General features: G+C 40.1%; 1 protein-coding gene across 2 annotated transcripts in view; it reads right to left on the bottom strand.

Moving 5' to 3' along the window:
• The window catches only part of syne2a (spectrin repeat containing, nuclear envelope 2a), a 65,348-nt gene that overhangs the window by 10,832 nt on the left and 34,886 nt on the right, over positions 1-19,630 (bottom strand). For both annotated transcript variants that reach the window (XM_026318309.1, XM_026318310.1), the window contains 35 exons: positions 19,348-19,533; positions 18,958-19,059; positions 18,401-18,502; positions 17,903-17,980; positions 17,155-17,613; positions 16,818-16,918; positions 16,563-16,707; positions 15,987-16,073; positions 15,526-15,681; positions 15,171-15,371; positions 14,788-14,874; positions 14,346-14,531; positions 13,912-14,082; positions 13,635-13,769; positions 13,154-13,353; positions 12,345-12,477; positions 11,937-12,119; positions 11,274-11,423; positions 11,009-11,185; positions 10,446-10,601; positions 10,214-10,357; positions 9,188-9,358; positions 8,524-8,657; positions 8,138-8,333; positions 7,251-7,433; positions 6,992-7,105; positions 6,693-6,844; positions 6,291-6,438; positions 5,841-5,935; positions 4,955-5,186; positions 4,611-4,808; positions 4,023-4,145; positions 3,241-3,396; positions 1,407-1,565; positions 341-507 (listed from right to left, as the gene is read on the bottom strand). In XM_026318309.1, the coding sequence (XP_026174094.1) occupies positions 341-507; positions 1,407-1,565; positions 3,241-3,396; positions 4,023-4,145; positions 4,611-4,808; positions 4,955-5,186; positions 5,841-5,935; positions 6,291-6,438; positions 6,693-6,844; positions 6,992-7,105; positions 7,251-7,433; positions 8,138-8,333; positions 8,524-8,657; positions 9,188-9,358; positions 10,214-10,357; positions 10,446-10,601; positions 11,009-11,185; positions 11,274-11,423; positions 11,937-12,119; positions 12,345-12,477; positions 13,154-13,353; positions 13,635-13,769; positions 13,912-14,082; positions 14,346-14,531; positions 14,788-14,874; positions 15,171-15,371; positions 15,526-15,681; positions 15,987-16,073; positions 16,563-16,707; positions 16,818-16,918; positions 17,155-17,613; positions 17,903-17,980; positions 18,401-18,502; positions 18,958-19,059; positions 19,348-19,533 (5,567 nt within the window). The remainder of the gene's footprint in view (positions 1-340; positions 508-1,406; positions 1,566-3,240; positions 3,397-4,022; positions 4,146-4,610; positions 4,809-4,954; positions 5,187-5,840; positions 5,936-6,290; positions 6,439-6,692; positions 6,845-6,991; positions 7,106-7,250; positions 7,434-8,137; positions 8,334-8,523; positions 8,658-9,187; positions 9,359-10,213; positions 10,358-10,445; positions 10,602-11,008; positions 11,186-11,273; positions 11,424-11,936; positions 12,120-12,344; positions 12,478-13,153; positions 13,354-13,634; positions 13,770-13,911; positions 14,083-14,345; positions 14,532-14,787; positions 14,875-15,170; positions 15,372-15,525; positions 15,682-15,986; positions 16,074-16,562; positions 16,708-16,817; positions 16,919-17,154; positions 17,614-17,902; positions 17,981-18,400; positions 18,503-18,957; positions 19,060-19,347; positions 19,534-19,630) is intronic.

Genomic DNA, 19,630 nt, shown 5'->3' with positions numbered 1-19,630 from the left:
GAGTGAAGTCTGTATCTTCCACAGCACCGTCCATCTGTCTGAGGAGGGTTGGGGGAGCAACAGTTTGTCACCACAGTGGTTTAACCTCCCCAGCCTGTACAGTAGACACCATGTTTTCCTGACAGCTGCAGAGCACAGCTCACATAACAGCAGGGAGATGCTTCTTCATTAGAGCTATTCATTATACCTATCCTGTAATAACAGGCTCCTCGAGTTTCAGTTCTTAATGACGCTTTGTTTGGCTTCCTTGTGTCTACTATTTCATTGACACAAATATACGTTATTAGTGGGTCAATAAATTTCTCTGTGAAGCTTTTGTGCCAGTTGTGGCTGCTCTCACCTGGCCTCGATAAGGTGGAAGAGGTTGTGCCAGCGCTGGCTGACCTCCTGCAATGAGCCACGGATCTTGGTCTGCTTGGCCTCGTCGCTGGCCAGCAGCAGCTGCTCCCCGAGCTGCTTCAGGTGGCTTTTATTTTCACTGAATAAGTTGATTTCCTCCATGCAATCCTGTGGAGACATGACATGATAAAATATGCTGCTTCATAAAGTACATTGTGTACTAAAGAATAAGCAAGAAATTCTTACAGCCAGCATCTGCACAGTGCTGATTAGCTTTTAAATAAGGCACATCATTTAACCCTTGTATAATATGCATGTACATTTCAGCTGAGATGGACTAAACTGCATGTCAAATTCTTATGACTACCAATTTGATCAAAAAAGTCGAGAAGCATTTTCTTTCCGACTTGTAGTAATGACATTTGTTACTGCTCAAATGTTGATTTCACTTTAAAAAGGGGCATTTGAGAGTTTCAAGGCAACACATCTTCACAATGTCCCACTCATTCAACTTGTTATAAACCTGATCAAAGTACAAGCACCTTGAATTTTCTCATCTCATCCAACAGCCCAAAACAATAATGTTGCCATGTCCAAGGCCATTATTATCTCGTTACTAGATGAACATGTTTCATAATGAGCTAGGAAGGTGCAAAAGGCCTTCAGTCACTGAAAGGACAACTGTTCTGTGTGAACCAAGGGCACATGGCCATTTCATTCCAGGCCACCATCTGTTAATAGACAACATGTTGCATGTTTCTCATCTATGGAATTTAATCAGTCCCTGCCCTGACCTGATTAAGGTGTTATTTTGGGAATTCTGTAAAAATAATGCATTTAATGAAAGTGTTCAGTGTGCATATAGGAAAGCACTAATAAGATTATATCTACAATGTCAACTTAACTTGCTCATGTGTATCTGAAGTTTCTAAATTCAAGCAAAATTTAATTTCACAGTAACATAAATCCGGCCAGTGTTATGCTCAATGAGACACTGCTCATGAAGAGCTAACACGTATCTATTTTTTGATAAGAACATACTGTATGACATTCCATAGATACTGTACCTTCTTCAGTTTCTCCACCATTTCCTCGATGCTCAGATCTCCGCTGTGGCACACCTTGTTCTCCATCTGTGTCAGCCAGTCACACAACTCTTTGTTCTTGTCATTGAAGATGGTCCAGGCATTGAGGCGGTCTGCGATTTCTTGCCTGCGCAGGGATACCTGGCAAGAGTTGAAGTGATTCATGAGGCATTTAGCATTTGCACATATTTGCACCTTATGTGTGAACTATTACTAAGCATTTTATCACCGTTTTGTTTTCACATTGAGTACAAAGTTGTAGTTATGTATGACACCTGCCTGGTGTAAACTGGAGCAGTTAAAACTCTTCATTAAAAACTTTATAATGCTGAGAACACACCTGTGGTGCTGGCAAGTGGAAAACTACTGATCCTATATTCATCTTCACATTTTGATCAGAATCAGTAATGAACTGAAATCCACCAAAGAACCTGCATTTTTAATAAAATTAATCAGCTCCATTTTCCTAAAGACAGCTTAATGCCTGGAAAACACCCCCCTACATAGCAGAGGCGGGTGCCAATGATCGTTATAAGATTACAGGGTTTGCTAAGCCCGCAGGGCATGTTTGAGCTGGCTGTATTTTACACTTCAGTGACACTTATTTGATTTAAATGAGCTCTGCTGCTTTGGTTTTAATGTACTAAAACTCCTGGACCTTTTGGACTCTGGAGAATTCAGGGAACACTGAGCTGCTGTCACCCTTTGAGGACTTTGTGCTTCCCCAGGAACAATAGAGCCTGTCCTCTGAATCCCCCTAGTCCAGCCAGGCCATCTGCTCATCAGACCCCCGCCCTCCCTCAAACCTGTTAACCATGCAGAGGAAACTAGTGACTCAGATCCATTGCCCTCGGCCATGTCAGGAATTACTAGGGATGAAACATCTTGTGTGATCTAACAGCTGAAATGTCTTAATTTTACAGCAATTACACAATGACAACTTTGACAATTGTCATAGATGTTAATTTTGTGATAGCTAAATTATAACTGTGTCCTAGAGTATAAAAGAAAAACAACTATGATTCCACCTATACAGCATCTGTTACATTAGTTTTCTTAACACGTCAGTTCTTTTCTTGAAGAAGTCCTCTGGTTTTTGGACAGTTATCGTCTTATACTTGTTTGCTGCTGGACAAACCTAAGAAGGACACATGGGTTGGTATGAGCAGCTACCATAGTCAGAACTGTTGGTTTCTCAAGAACAAGAGTGTGTTTGTGTCTGAGCCAGAGGACGTAACTGCAGGAATTAACAACATGTGTGTATAAAGTGGGACTGCTTTAATGCAAGAATAATACAGTAACAGCATTAACTGCCTGTTCTGCTGGTTTCATGTGATTGCTCAGCTTCTACAATGAGTCTGAGTCCAGAGCCAATTATGACCTGAAAAGCTGCCAAGCGACCCAAAAAAAGCATCATTTATTTTGCGTGCTAATACAGCTCCTTTAAAAAAAAATAAAGCATTCGCAGCAGAAATGTTAAATCAATTTGACTATGGTAATTTGAATTAATGTGATGCTAAAATATTAGAAGGACATGATGTTGCAGTTTTCCCTCCATGAACCTGGTGGGTCTTTTCTCAAACAAATGAGCCTGTGTGTTCAGCCCCAGTGGTGCCGAGGCTTTGTGCTGCTAGTCACCACTGAGAAACCGCTGGTAGCAACTTTCCCTCCTTCTCTCCCTTACACCCCTACCCCTCCACCCACACACACACACACACACACTAACTTCCTCTCCACCTGCTCCATCTGCCATTGCTCACTTTCTTTAGCTCTCTTTATTTCCTTTCTCTATATTTCTTTTTTTGGTACTTCTTACCTTCATACACAGCTCTTCCCATTGACTGTGGAGTTGCTCCAGCTGCTGCTCTAGCAGAGCCGAGTCACCGGCTGCGATGTACTGGGACAGGTCTGTCTTCATGGTGGCCAACTCTCTCAATCCACTATCCAAACGGTGCAGAGAGAGCTCCGTCTCCTGCATATCACACATATAAACACACACTTAAACACCCAGTCAGACAACCATACACAAGCTACAACTCTTTCTCGCTCTTTGCTCTGTTCAGATTAAAGGGCTGTGGACAGGACAGGGGGGAGGGTGAAAGGGGTAAAAAGGGGGAGGGGAGCGAAAGCATGGGCCTATTAAATACAGAAAACCAGGGTAAACTCAGAGATCAGGGGTGCTCTGGTGGAATGGGGGTAGCTAGTGATGGAGTGAGGAAAACTGGTATGTTCATGTTCTGGGACCTAAAAATTAATTTAATGTTTTAACATCATATACATTTAATGTTATAACTAATTTCATTCAGTCAGTTTTATGACAAAATAATTTACTTAAGAATCTCCTTAATTCAAACGTACATCCACAACAAGTCTGTTTGTGGCTAAATAAAGTGGATTCTGCAAAGTCATTTGAGTGTTGGGCGGTGATTTTTGGCCTTTTGCAGAAAGTTGATCTGAAATTGGTTTGTACTCGTATTTAACTTTTTGTTGTTTTCAAACCAATTATCATCTCATTATAGCCAAGATGGCGTTTAACTAATCCTGGGTTTTTAACACATTCAAAAACACTGGAATACACCACCCGAGAGCTTCAATCACCTGAATAAGTGTCTGTTCCTCAGAGTTTTCCAGTCTTTCAGGCAGCTGTGGCTTCAGCCTGGTCTTCAGTTCATCCAGTTCAGACATGATGTTGGTTATTCCATCCTGACATTTAGACCACTTCTAAATAAACAGTAAGATACAGGGGAAGGTGATCTCAGGAGTGTGCGTCTAACAAACACATTTTATCTGCATTTCATACTTTTTCCAATTAAAGACTGTATGATCCTCACAAAGATAGTTGCACAACTGTGTGTGTGTACATGGGTGGGATCAGGATCAGGATATGGGTCATGCAAAGCTGCCCCCTACTATCTTCGTAATTATGTAACACATGCTCTGCTTTGGGATTTGTCAATCCAGACCTCCAATTGTATATATGCAGAGTGGGTGTCAGATAAATTTCATTCAGTTAAATTACAAACAAAGTTATATGAGTGTTATTTGACAATTAGTAACTGATTGCTTTCAATTTTAAAACAAAAATGTGAAAATCTTTATACTTCAGGTTTATTGAGCTCTTATCTGATTGATTTTGATTATGATCCATTAATGAATGGAAATGAAAAATTGAAATATGGCAGTTACCTGAACTGTTGCGTTGAGCAGCTCCGTCTTTGCCCTCAGCAGTGAGGTGGTTTGCTGCCAGGCCTCCTCTATGGCCTGACACTCTGACTGCAGTTGGCTGCGACTCTCAGACTCTGTCATAGTTTCACATAAACGTCTGCCAGCTTCCAGTGTCTTGGTATATGCAGTAGAATGGAGAGCCAGAGCCTCTTCAACACACTTGGAAAGAGTCATTAACACATTACATTTGGTACAGTTTCAGCATTGCTCCACTACAAAATCAGTAAAAGATTTTTGCTTTTTGCAGTGATGAAGAACAACTTTAGAACTATAGTTCACTTCTACTGGCGTTCTTATAAACATACCTGGTAATCATCCACACAGCTACGTAGCTGCTGCAGCCCACATGGAGCAGGGCCAGTACAAGGAAGCAAAGGGTCAGCATTTCTCAACAGCTTCCACAGAAGTTTCAAACCATGACGGAAAGTCCTCCAGTTGTGTAGTTGCTCCTTTACCAAAGATGTGCACTGGTCAGCCATAGCTACAGAGTTGAACCAGCTTTCCTTCACACCGGATACTTGTGCTAAAACTTCAGATCTGCAAGACACAATACAAGATCCACACCAACCCAAAATCAGGAGGACTATAAGTCTTAAGTAACAATTCCAGCAAAGAAAATAAAAATGTTCTTTTGGATTCCTTAGAGAACTTGAGGGATGTTGCTTTAACCTTCAAAAGACTTCAAAAATGATTTAAGGACGCATGAAGGAAAAAGAAAGTTTTTCTACAGCAGGAAACACCTGCACACACTGTGTTTTGTTGCTATTGAAGATAAGAACGTAAATGGAAAACCTCAAACCTAATTACTTTATTAGATGGTAGGGACTGAAGAAATGCAATAACTCACATTACTGTTGCAGTTTCTTTCCTGTGTCACACCCACAGATGGTTTCAAGTTTTTAAACTGGTGTCATATGATACCTGCCAGTTTCTATACAAACACTGAAAGTATCAATCAAAAAATAATAGATAATCAAAACTACTGAGGTCTGACATCCCATTCTACAACTGGATAATGTGACCATGATGACTGGTCATGTAACATGAAATATATTTCTCTGTCCTAGAAACTTTTTCTATTCAAGTTGTAATGGAGAATAAACAATAAGCTTGATTCCTTCAGTACATTTAGTTTAGTTTCTATCTGTGGTTACAGTTACCCAAATACTCTATTTAATGTCTTTCGTGTACCTTTTTTCTCCAACTTCATTTTCCATGGAAATGACTGCATCACACAGAACACCCTGCAGGAGCTGCTGTCCCATAATTATTTCAGCCTGAAGCCTCTGGGGCAGTGAGAAATCAGAGCAGGAGAGAGAACACAGTGAGATTCATACTGTAGATTACCCCTCAGTCTTTTCTCATATTTGACTCCATGGAGTAGTTGAACCAATGCCAGTTTGAGTTTAAGACAAACCTTTTGCTGCAAAATAACATTCGATATTTAAAACAAACGAAACTCAGTATAATAAGGAATTTGTGCTGATGAGGTTGTTAATTCTGCCTCTTCAAATCTTAATGACCAAATATTTCTTAGTACTCAACATGCTTTTCATCTAAGTTCCTATTGACCAGAAAGTTTTAAAAGTAGAAACTAAAAATAAAACGAAAGAAAGGTAGACACTGAGCAGTGAACTGCACCTGATGAGCAGTCATCATATCTTGCAGGCTGGAGTAACTTTGAGGCTGTACGGACACCAACTCTTGCTTCAGCTTCTCCTGCAGAGTCACCAGGTTCTTTAACTTCTCCTGGAAGTTTTGGGAATGCTGATGCTCAGCCTGCAAACCTCTGGAAAACAACAAATGACATACACACAATCTTGCAGCAGGCTAGAATAAGTCTATAGAAGACAGTTTCTCTTGTCTTCTTTCTGTTTAGCTTTATGAACTGGACACTTTCTACAAGGCTGGATATAAAGAACATTTTTAAGGCCACACCCTGAGGCCAATGTGACAATATTTTGTTGTGAAATACTGTGAGCCTTTCCAAATAGGAGCAAATAGACATTTCTATATTCCTTCTGTGTGGATTTACATTCTCACCGGTTCATGTGAAAAGTGAGAGTCATGCTTTCGATCCACTCCCCACTGAGCGCGTGCAGTCTCTCCCTGTCTGGGTTGTTAATGGTCACGTAACCTCTCATCTCCCAGACATCAGCCAGTGATGGAAATAGACCACTGAGTTCCAAGAGAACCTGATGCACATTCATAAAATGGTCCATATGAAGCACAGTTTTAGTTTTAGATCCTATGGTCAAAATAATTTATAATTTAATAATAACAGGATCCAAAAAGTAACACACAGGAAATCTTGTGTGTGAGAGAGAAGAATTCTGACCAACCTTTGTGGAATCTGTGTCACTCAAACCGACCTCCAGCTGATGCCTGATGTTCTGCATCTGCTTGTCAAAGACCTCCAGACATGTATGGGCACGTTTCTGTTCTTCCAAGTCCTCCTGCACACAGACAGCGAAAAGTAACTGACTTGACATTACTGTATCCTGGATTTGAGAAAATATAAGCTCAGTCACTGTGCACTTAAACCAGTAGTTCTGCTTACTGCTGCAAAATTTAAGTTAAAATAAGGCAAAATGTATTTACCTCAAGACTTTTCTTTTTCCCTGACATTGCCCGGCTCAGCAGCAGGACCTCACGTGACAGAAGTTTGGTCTCTGATTGGATTAAATTTGCGGCCAGTGGTTCTAGTCGTCCTATAAGAGGCTTAGATGCTGCCAGCACATCTCCAACACTGCTATGCAAGACCTCAGCAGCAACCAGCAGCTTCTGATATGAGAAACAAATGACTAGTTACAGTTAGAAAGAAATGGAAAATAAAACATGAATGGAAGCCCTAATGCTTGTGGGGTTTTTCTCCATGTATGTGCAAAAGAACTTCATGCAGCATCTGGAGCATGTACAAGAAAACAGATAAGGGAACAGAGTGCAGATCGCTGATATTTCATCCTATAAGAGTGTGCCCACTGTTCCTTCAAATAGGAGACTAATAAAAACATGTCATTCAATTGTGAATGTAATAGGATGAGTCAAGCAGGGAATCATGTTGTCAAACTGGTTTCTGTTACCTCCTAGTGACCCTCAATGCCAAAAGAGTTTTGGCATACAGCAAATACAGTTATGCCAGACCCATTCTATCGTTTACTATTGTCAGACCACATGGAAACAATAAAAAAACTTTTCTTAAACACTGAAAAAATGTCTAGAGATGCTTTCTTCAGTTTCACCATTAAAGATTCATTGCTAGTTTTACTACAAAAGTCAACAGTTTCAACAACAAAGCCGAATTTTACTTGATTTCAATAAATACAGTTTGTTACAGTGATATTTCCCTGTTAGCAGGTTTAGAATTCACTGATTTCTAACATCTTTTGCCACACAGAAAATTATATTTTGCCATGACATCATGTATTAGGAAGCTAATTTCTCAAACCATTTAACATAAAATCTCTGTGCACTGTCCTGTGACTCACCTCGATTGAGTATAGCACGGCCTGTGTGTCCTGCTCAGGTGAAAACGAAGAACCCGACAGCTCTTCCCACTGATGCCACAGGTTTCCCAGCTGAGAGGAGCAGGTATCAAAGAGATGATTGTATTCCTGCCACAGGGAGACAGTCTCTCCAGTCTTCACATGCTCATCTTTTAGCTCCTGCAGCATGTCTTTCCACCTGACAGGGCCACAATACAGTAGTACTTTAGAGTTTGCACACAGTACAATTGCCTGGTTAAGTTGTATTACTGTACATGACTGACACTGACAGTTTGTGCATGCTATTTTTAATTATATGTAAATTGTCTTTTTCAATATAGCCATTGAATGTGCTTAAGTGACTTTATTTTCCTAATTTTATTACTGACTGTTTTCGCTGTCCTTCCATTTGATCACTTAGTGCCTGTGCTGTTCCATCATGAAGTGTCTTTGTGAGCCTCTCGTAAGAGTTTTCCACACCTGTCCATAGCCCTTCTGCTTCTCTGGCCTTGGCAAGGAGTTCCTGCACAAAGAAAAACAACTTTCTTTTATATTTCCTTTTAGAGGCACATTTATTTCAACAAAACCATGGCTTAGGTACTGCAAATAACTGACACCCAAGAACGCCCACAACTTGACGGAATCTGTCAGATCTAGATGGAGAGGCTTTTAACAGTATACAGTTACAGCCGGCTCTTTCAGAGTCACAAAAAAAAACTTATTTCTGATATTCCTAAACTGTAGCTTAAAAGCTATCTGACATTTTTGATGTTCCTGTTAAGTCTGCTTAAGAGCTCAAAGAGGAACTAAAACCAAAAAACACTTTTTTCAGCTGAAAACAAAAGAATTTGTGTATTTAGTGTTGTTGGTTAATTCAGCTCTAGATCTTGACATTGCAGTGCGACATTTTCTTTAATTCTACATATTGTATTGCAAAAATGCACAGGAACTGCCCTCTTCTGGTTAAAACCTGGCTACTGTAACTGATGTGTACAGCGGCAGGTGATGTGTACAGTTGTGACTTTAATTACCAAGCACCAACCCGCTGCTCACCTGAAGCAGGTGCATGTATCCTTCTGCCTGCTTTTGTGAGAACAGTGGCGCTTGCTGATGCTGTAAAGCACAGTGTAACCTAGTGGTCTGCAAATTAAGTTCACTCAGATCTCTATCATAACAGCTCCACTCTGCAAGTGTCTGTTGGAGAGCTGGTCTCAGAGCTTCCATCTGCAAATTACCAGAAAGAAAACTAGATGAGCATTTGTTATGCAGTTTACCCAACAACTGGGGGACATTTATCCATTATTTTTGGCATACAGGTTCTGCATTTACAGGAAAAAAGTTGGCTTATATATAGAAAATCAAATCATAGATTGTTGACAATCATCATAAACAGGTTTGACATATTAAGCTGTCGAGTCTAAGATTATTTCTCTTCATTTTGTCTTGTTAAAAAAGCAAACAAAAAGAGTTTTTAATTTGCTGGTTTTCAATGTGTCCAACTGCGTTTGCCATTAGCTGCTAATTTTACCTGTGGAGGCTTTGGGCTGAGTAAAGAGCTAATGGATGGTTTATTTTTTTTTATTTTTCCCATGAAAACACTTGATTACAGTGGATGGGAACAACTGAAGCTGAAGATAAAGCTGCAGGCCATAAAACCACAATAATGAGCTTGCAGTTAGCTTAGTGCTACAAATCTTCATGTCTTTTAGGGTGGCTTTACAGAAACTTTAATTTGAGTCATTGTTCATATGAATAATATTAATTGGTATAGCTTTAATGCTAAATAAGTAATTCTAAGTACAAGTACAAGTAAATGGCCCTAGATTTTTACAGCCATGTTTGTAGTTCATTTGAAAAGGCATGTTGAACATCTTATTCAGTAACTTTACATTATGTAAGACAATTTGCTGTTGCAGGTTGAAAGTCCCATATTAGGTTACAATATATCTCAGCACCTGCTTAACCAATGTATTTCCGACTAATGGTAACAAGAAATGTTTTCTCTACTGCTCTGGTTCTGGTAACAACTAATGCTTTGATTTTCCAGGTGTCAGATTGCTGTAACAGATTTATTTTTACCTGTTGAGTAAGATCCCCACAGGCATGACTAACAGTCTCGGCCTGATTAGAAAAGGTGTGTGGCTCTTCCTTATCAACATGCACTTGTGTGGCTTTCAACTCCTGTGAAGCTGCAGCCACTTTCCTCACTCTGCCCACAGCAGCCTGGAAGATAAACAGAGCAGTCTCAGATGGGATGACGGCAAGAGAAGGCACATGCCAACATACAGCTGGCTGCTTCCTGTTAATGTACCTCCCACTCCTGCAGAGCCTTTTGAACCAGAGTTTGACAGTTGAGCCGTTTCCACTCATTCAGTTGTTTTTTCTGCAGCTCTATCCAACCATGAAGATGCTGCAACTGCCTCTCTCTGTTTGCACAAGCCTGATGCATCTGTTCAACTCCACATATCTAAAGGGACAAAGCCAAACAGTGGCTGATTCATGACGAGAAGTAACAGAAATGGAAAATTACATTTCTTTTTAGTCCATTTGGAGAGTTAAACAAGATGTTTCCACTGCTGTTCAAATAAATGGCATGACATTTTTGGTTTGATTAATGGTTCCCAGTAACAGGATGAACCAAAAGCTGGTATTTAGGGCAACAGAACATATTTGAGCATTTAATTTTAACTCAAGAACACAAAGCCACATGTCATATACTACAGTAGCTGGCTAGCATTACCTAAACATACAAAAAGAATCCACCGTGCTTTGCTATCTCAGCCTAGTATTAAGAAGACTAGATCAGAAAGGGGGACAGTTCAAATTTGACAAGTAGTAGTGTGTTAGTGTTTATATATTGGTTGAAGAACAGACCTGGTTCTCCAAATCCCCCTGGAGATGCAGCCACTGGAGTCTAAGGGCACCAAGTGTCTCTGCAAACATTGTACGTTCAGTCCGGAGAACCTGGACAGCTGCCCACTCCGCCTGGGGCCCAGACTGACACAGGAAATCAAGAAGGAGCTGCCCTCTGACCAAACCTGCCTTTAACTCCTGAAACAGAACAAGCTGTTGGAATGAACCCTGAAAAACAGAACTGAAACACAACTTCTAGATACACAAATAGTGGAGATAGCAGTGCCTGGCAGTGTTGAAGGACTTCAGTGATCTGAGCAGCATCTTTGGCCTTTAATGCTGTTTCTTTCTCCTGGCTCAGTCGAGTTTCAAACTTCTTTGACCAGTCGTCCAGATCAGATAACAGCTCCAGTGGTGGCCATGCTGCTAGCAATGGCTAACAGACACAAGATAACAGAGAGCTGCTTTATTTTTTTAGTTACTTTTTTCTCATCCTCTTCTGAGGCAACAGTCAAACTGTAAAACATCAAAATGAACATTCTGGAAGACAAACCTGGCAAGATTAACTTTATTAATCTAAGGTAGAATATCTGGTTCCATTCACTGGTGATAAATGGTGAGGAAAAATTAAAAGTGTCTTCTCCTCCTTTCTACATCCTCCCTATTCTTAACCACCCCAAAATTCATTTCAATAGGCTTAAGGTTACTGGAGGGGGTTTCTCAATATCTCATTATTTTTGAAAACCAACAGCTCTTTTACGGGACTTGGAACTTTACATTCAGTTTACTCAGGAGTTGGGAAAATGTAATTTAGAGTTTTTGGCATATGTAGTTGGAACTTTAGAAAGATGGTAAGTGCATACTTATGGAGCAACATAAATTATTTAATACTTTCATAATGATTGATTTCATCAAAGCACAGGATCCATCCTCTTTGCAAATACTGTACCTGCTGCAGCTTGTCTTGTATCTTAGACAGGTCAGAGCTCAGCTGGCTCCAGCTGTCATCCAGCTGGGTGAGTTGAGCTCTCACTCCGCCACAACCAGCCTCCCTCAGGTGGTTCAACTGAGTGACTGCCTTGGAAAGAGATGCCCTCTGCACTGACATGGCTTCCACTTCCATGGAGAGGTCCTGGGGGACAGGGTTAGAGGTTAACCAGTGTCAGAGAATGGCAAACAATTTACAAGATTCTTCTCTAAATTACAAATATTGGTACTGAAGATGATGCCGGGGATTTAAAAACAAAAACAAAAAAAACCCCTTTTTTTTGTTTGAGATGTTATTATTTCAGGTGAAGGGGCAGTTAACATTAGTCATTCAATACTTTTAAAATACAAGACATGTATAGACCCTTACCAGCAGCTTAATCAGATGGCTATAGATACACCTCTGGCTCAGGTCAGAGGTGTCTGCCAGGTCTGACAAAGTCTTCAAGTGTTTGTTGGCACCAACCAACCATTCACTGACTGAGGCAAAGTGTGCCTGGAATCTGTGGGGAGGATGAGAAAAACAGATAGCTCATCCAGTGGGGCAGAACAAGACTGCTCATTCTTACATAGTGAGGTAACTCCTGAGGTATGGGTTCAATACTGATAAAAAAGGACGCTAGATAGATGGCACGGGTTTTAATTGTTCTGATGTCAGAGCTGTACACTATGTATAAACACAGAGTAGGTTCACTGTAATTCTTTTCAGAAAAGCCTCAAATGTCTTTTGATCGCAAGAAAAACTGGAAATCTAAGTGAATTCTTGTGGAAAAAACATTACATCATATATCACTGAGATGACAGTTCTCACAGGATTACTGTCACATGTCTTCATATGCGGCTCACACGCTAGACAACATAAGACTCGATATGTTGTCATGTATCACACCACAGGAGACAACACAAATTGTAATACCAGAGAAATTGTGAAATCACACTTAGTCCTAAGTTTCCCAAATTTTATTACTGTTCTGTATCTGACTCTGGAGAGAAAAGGAACTTTGGCATAATAATCACTGATGGATAGTTTTTTTCAAACAATACAATTTTAAAACTCAGGCAATAATATAAACTGCCTGGCCCCCACATTTAGATTAGAAAAGTCTTCTAGCACAGTAATCTTTAACTTTTTTAAAAAAAAAAAAAAAGAAAGAAAGAAGGTAATTCTGTCTGTCCCACCTGGCCCTGTAGTCCTGGATGTCTTTACAACGTTGACTCTCTTGCTCCACCTGCCTGTAGGCACTTCTCCATCGTAGCTCCAGAGCGCCTCCTGTCCGGCTGACCGAGGCAGCAAACACTGGCTCTGCCTGCAGCACCTTCCTCTGATCCAGGAGCAGTCCTAAAGTAGCTCTGCTCTCATCCAGCTGGACCAGGGTTTGCTGGGTGACAAGGGCAACAAATAGAGCCTATATTGGGATTAAACTTCAAACTCCATGATATTCTCTGATAATCAGCTCAGCTTCGTCTCTATGTTTAAAAAGACAGCAAGGACCAAACGTGATGTAGTGTAAAAAAAAAAAAGAGTCCATGAAATGTAAAACAATAAGCAATAAATATGAGGAAACAAAACAAAAAAATATAAGTTGTCTACATATTTGTAAGTAGGAATATAATCAGAAAACAACAAAGACAACACTGTGTGTGGTGTGAAAGGGAATACCTGGCAGGCATCTAGTCTCTGCTGTAAAACAAACTCCTCATCATCTCCCTTTGACTCCCCACTGATGAGGAAGGCTTCAGACTCATCCAGCACCCTACTCAGTCGGTCACAATTATCCTCCCACCGGCTCCACTCCTACAGCAGGTCCATCCAGAAACCCACATATCTATTTTAACACTGGTTATAGAACACGTTTCAAGAACTCCACAACAAAGAAAACTCTTATTTATGTATATGGATGAATTTTTATGGCCTTCAGCAAACATGCACTACAAACCCGGAGCCTCTTCTGAGAAGCCACTTGCTGTTCCAGAGCCTGGTGCCACAGTGCTTTGGCCCTGACTTCCAGCTGTACCCGCTCATCCTCTTGAGACTTAAGTGTTTCTGGCTCACGCTGGAATAGATGCTGCACAAAAGCCAACTGTGACCCGAGGACCTGCAGGGGTTTCTAGATAAACAAGGGAGTAGGTTTTTGACAGAAGGTATTGCAAAGTAGGTCTGATAAGTACAGCAATAAGAGTGAAAACAGACATGAGGTACAGATTAGATCTGAATATCTTTGTGTTAAGTTGTTTAGTTGCTTGTTGATTGTATTGTGTTATCATTGGCCTTCTCTTTGAAAACCATCAAGCAGCTTCTACACACTGTGTGCAACTCAGATCTATACTTTTCTTGCTTGTTGAAGTATTTCCTGACAGCACAGTGAGATACCTTATGTCCACAGAGAATGGCTTGAAGTTCGCTGCAGTTGGGAACCAGGCTCATCTGCGCCCTTGTTATGCGTTCTTCACCCAGGTCCAGGAGGTGAGTTATCCCTTGAAGCAAGGACTGGGAAGCTTGCTGTAGCATGGCTCTTCCCCCTGGACTCTCTCTCAGATGTCTGCCCAGCACACACTGCTGAGAGATATAGGGGGAGCAAGGAGTTTAAGGAGAATACCACTAACTTTTGAAACACAGATAATTTGAAATTTCAATGTAAGAACAGTGGCTTATAATGCTTTTATTAAAAGAGCATGTTAATTAGGCCTACCTTGCAATGTAATATTGTCACAAGAATCCCTCAGACATGTATTTAAAACCAGTACAGACACAGAATACTTATGTAAACAAGCATAAACCTAGACACACACACAAATCTGTTTTAAAGTGTTACCTCTAAGCTAGAAGCATCCTTTAGACTTATCTCTCTCTGTCCCAGATCAAATTCCTCCAATATACACAGTGGGTTGGAGGAGAGTTCCTATGTGAGAAAAAAAAAAATTCAAAAACTTTGCTAAAGTAAAAGTTGCAACACCACAATGTAAACATGTGGCACTACAAGCAAAAGGCATGCATCCTAATCCAACTTAAAAGTAGTAAAAGGAGAAGCGTTTCATTAGCTGTCTGACCAAACCATCTCACAGAAATACAGTTCTTGCCGAGTCAGTGGAGATTTTTGTCGTTATTGATAATTATTGCTTGATGCTGCAAAAACTGACACAGTATACTTTTAGGATGCATCAAGTTCTGTGAGTGAATTAACAGTTTATTACAAACCTTATATTGGTTTTTGAGGCCCAGATGTTGAAGGAGCTGATTGTGGGATGAGGTGAAGAGCAACTGGACTGTTTGAAGACAATCCTGAAGGTAGGTCAAACAGCGGAGAGCATCCAGCTCTTCCCTCAACAGCACTTGTCTGTTCTCTGACTCCATTTTATTCAAAAGCTCAGCAAGAGTCCCCACGTCATTTGTTACACACTATGAACAAAGATGTGTAACGGGAGATTTAGATCCAAACAAATGGTATAAAGAAACAAACATTTCAATATAGTTGCTCGAACAAAGAAGTGTGTTGAAAAAATTGCTCCAATGTCCACTAGAGTTTTGATTTAGTAGAATTATGTTGAGGCACCTCCTGCATCAGCAGCCTCAGCTGCAGGTCATCTTCACCAGTCCCACCAGGAGTCAACAGAAGGTCAGTCAAAGAGTCCAGACAGAGGAGGACGCTCCGGACAGCCTCATACAACTCCTGCTTCACAGTTGGATCAAGACTGTCTGCAGACCTCACCTGGGAAACCATATCACGATTATCACTCAACACAAGGTTCCCCAGGTAAAGAACACCTTTTCTCTAGTGGGCATATTTTAGGAACATCCTGAGATGATTTTACATACATGCATAAAGCTAGTTTTCAATTTTTTCCATCCAAATAATGCAATGGAAAATCAATTTGGCTTTTAGTTTGCTGTCTTAGCCCATATAAGCAGTTTTGACAAGCCTATTGAATGAAAAAGATCAATATTTATCAATTGTGGAACAATTTGTCAAGAACACCAAAACATAGACTCCTGCTCCGTTTCTATTGTACACACTGTGTGTCTTAGCGTGGTGATGGACTCGTGTGTCCGGTGGAGAACAGCAGATGCAGATCCAGTCGATACCAGCTCCCTTTCCGGAACCTAAACAAAAAGTTTCACATCGAGTGAAGGGCAGAAGAAAGTTTGAGAGAAGTGAAGTGGGATGGATGCAAAGAATAATTGCAGAAAGTGAAAAGGGTTCAAACTCCTGCTGGTTTCACTCATTTTCCTTTCCACACAGATATTTTTGCTTGTTTGACCTTAGAATCACATTATACCAAAAAATACTGTAACTAATCATACATTTTCACGGTTTTGCCTTTAATCCTTTGAAATATGTAAATTTTAAAACTTATAGCGACGAGCTTTTAGGCACACAGGATAAACTCAAAACATTAAGCCCTTGTAACAGATGAGATGTAGGAGTTGGTAACTTAGCATTGCTTAGAAATAATTTTTCTTCCATCTGTGGTCCCACCTCAGCCCACATTGCATTGTCTCCTTCAATGCTCATCTGTTTTTTAAAATCAGAAACACATCTTAAACATTCTTGAGTTGGACACAAACTTAGTATTTAACATCTTTACTTACGGTATCATGGGTCCCTCCATCTTTGAAGCTGGTCAGGGTTTGATACTCCTCCTGAGTTTTTTTCAGTGTGGTAAGTTTTTGAGAGATGTGGGAATAAAGCTGAGTCCATCTTTGATGCTCCCTGCCATCATCATGTCCAGCGAAGCTAGGGATTTAACAGAACATACAGAATGCCTGAGTGTGAGGCAAACTAAGTACATGTGAGGTGCAAATCTTTTTAGTCGTCAATTTGTATGACTAACACTCTGCCTTTACCTGGTTGATACTCTGAAGGACCCTGGTGCTGCTTGAGATTCATCCAAACTACTATGACTGGTACTGACTTTAATTCTCTCTTTCATCCCACTGGGAGAATCCTAGACATTGAAGAGGAACCATCTGTTGTGAATTGTTCAAACATTGGCTAAGAGAGATCACATTATTCAAGTTCCTGCTTCAGTGTCACTAAACATGTAAAGCAATCAAACTTTATCATTCTCTTCATTTCAAAGTTGGATGTGCTCAATGTTCTACTTTTTAATGAAAGCTGAACATCTGTTGGAAAAGTTGGAGAATTGTTTTAAATGGCATCTCTTCTGTCTCACACACTTACCAAATGTTGATGGTTAGCTGTTGATAGAGACAGAGCTTCATCTCCCTCTATACACTCCGTTGATGTTCTTGTGGCAGCAAATGGCGTTATCGGTCTTACAGGAATGAGTCTTGTGTCTTCCACTGCAGCTGCAGCCTGAAGGGACTTTGCATGAGGGTCGGAGACAAGAATTTCATGTTTTGGTGATTCATAGTGTTCGAGTATATCAGCAGGAGAAAACTTGTCTCTAGTTGCTGGAGCATCTGCAGTGATTAGTGACTCGGCTGACACAGTTGTGGGACTAAATGCTTCACTAATATCATCTTTGGAATCCATGGTTGTATCTCCAGTTTTGACATTTTTAGATCCAAAGTCTCTGTTATCAAACCCAGGATTCACAGATAAAAGCCCAGGTCCAGATACGTTTGAGCTTGTTTTCACTTCCACAGGAGAAAACACATGATCCACAACCTCTGGCTTCTGAAAAACAAAGAATTTACTAACAATGACTGGGGACCATAATATTCAGCAATAGCAAAAATTCTTACATTGCACAAAATATGTCAAAATGTCTCCCTGTTTGAACATAATGTTCATTGATTCCTCTTATTTAAAACTGTTAGTGTTTGTATAATCTAACCACAAAGAAACACATATACTGATATCAAAAACATAAAAACACTGTAACTGAAAGCTACATTTTTGAAAGACATGTCCTAAATGTTTACAGTGTTCATTACACAAATACCACAACTGAAACATTATTTACCTTAACACCTGAAAGTGGCCTAATTTCATCAATGTCCTCACTTAGCACATCGGAAATGTTGAGTGTCTTCTCTGGGTCCTAATAAATGAATCATATAAATATAAAAATGCAAATGGGATCCATGCACACAAGCATATTATACACGTCAGCCTCATTGTGCGCATAAAAGGACAGGTTTCTGAGGAGCAACATATTTAAAGCAGCTGGTTCTGACAGTGCCAGGGGAGGATTTAATGTGGAACAGGACAGGCTGCTTTGCAGTTTCAAATCAATATGCAAAAAAAAATCAAAGCAAAAAAGAAACAGTATGAAGTACAGAAATTAAGTGTATCATCATAAACAAAGGTGGAAAACTATAAGAAGCCCCAGAAATTCTTTCATTCCAAAGTATGGAGAATTGGTAAATTTTTATTTTTTATTTTTGACATTTTGGAATGAAATCTAAAAGAGGTACCCAGAAACATGCTTCCCTAAGGTTAAATTGTTTTTCAGCTTTACCTCTGGAATACTGCATGTTAGTGTGTCAGAGGACGAAGAGTGACAACTCTCATCATCCTCATCCTCCTCTTCCTCTGAATTAGACGCCTCAAAAGTCCCCTGCTTTTAGTGATAAGGGTGAATAGGAATAAAGCTGATTTAAATGGAAAACAACAAATTCCCTTCCTTCTGACTCTATGCGCGTGTATTAAACTGTGATTTAAACTATATTACTGTGATGTAATAATTGTATACTGTACAGTTACTATATTGTACTTACAAAAGCTTGAACACATTTGTTTCAAAGAAGATTACTTCATCTATGTCTCACCATTAGCATTAAACAATGCATTTCTTTTTCTTTTTAAATCGCAGTGTGCAGACTTGGTCACTGTCATTTTTATTTCCCAAAATAGTTCAATTAAAAAGTATTTGTCTGTCACAAACTGCCAGAGTAAAATTATTAAAGAATGAGTGTTTAAGAGATTTAATTTAAAGACAATTCCAGCTCACACTTGTCTCATTATTTTCAACACTAATTTAATTATTATTATTAATATAATTACTATCACTATTACCCATTGTCTTTGGGGAGCTCTGTCTAGCTGCTCTTCAAGAGGATCTGAGACCACGGTGATGCCAAGATCTTTATTGGTTCTTTCCTCCTCTTGAATCCTCTTCTGTGAGAGTCGAGACAAAACAAGAGAAAAGGAGAAAGTGAGAAGAGATTTAAAAAGCAATTAAGGTGGTGCCATAGCATACTGTCATTGTTTGTGAGTCTGTGCTGTAACAAACCTGTGGGTTAAATAAAGAATATTTAAAGAATGTAGCTATCAAACTAGTTCAATGTAAATGTATAACCAGTAGAAAACACAGTGCCAATTTAAGCACTTACAAAATAACCTCCCTCCTCTCTTACAGTAACAGACAAAATCATTATTTTTTTCTATGTAAGGTGACATTCAGACCTCCAGCAGTGATGAAACTTGTTGCTGGGTAACTTGTCCGAGCTCCTCCAGCTGCTGCAGGAGCAGTCGGGCTCGGGTGAAGGCCACCAGGTTCTCCTCTGCTCCCTGTGGCAGGTGAAGCTCTGCTTTGCACCTGTCCATCTCCTCCAGTGTCCTTCGCATTGACTGTACATTAGCCAGGATCACCTTCAGATTGAAACAGAGGGTACAAGTCACTAATGCTTGATGGGCAGTGACAGTGAGTCCATCTCCACAAAACTGTTACCTCTCTACGGGAGCACGG

The sequence above is a fragment of the Mastacembelus armatus genome, chromosome 24, assembly GCF_900324485.2.
Source record: "Mastacembelus armatus chromosome 24, fMasArm1.2, whole genome shotgun sequence".
Lineage (NCBI taxonomy): Eukaryota > Metazoa > Chordata > Actinopteri > Synbranchiformes > Mastacembelidae > Mastacembelus > Mastacembelus armatus.
This window is presented reverse-complemented; position numbering and strand designations above follow the sequence as displayed.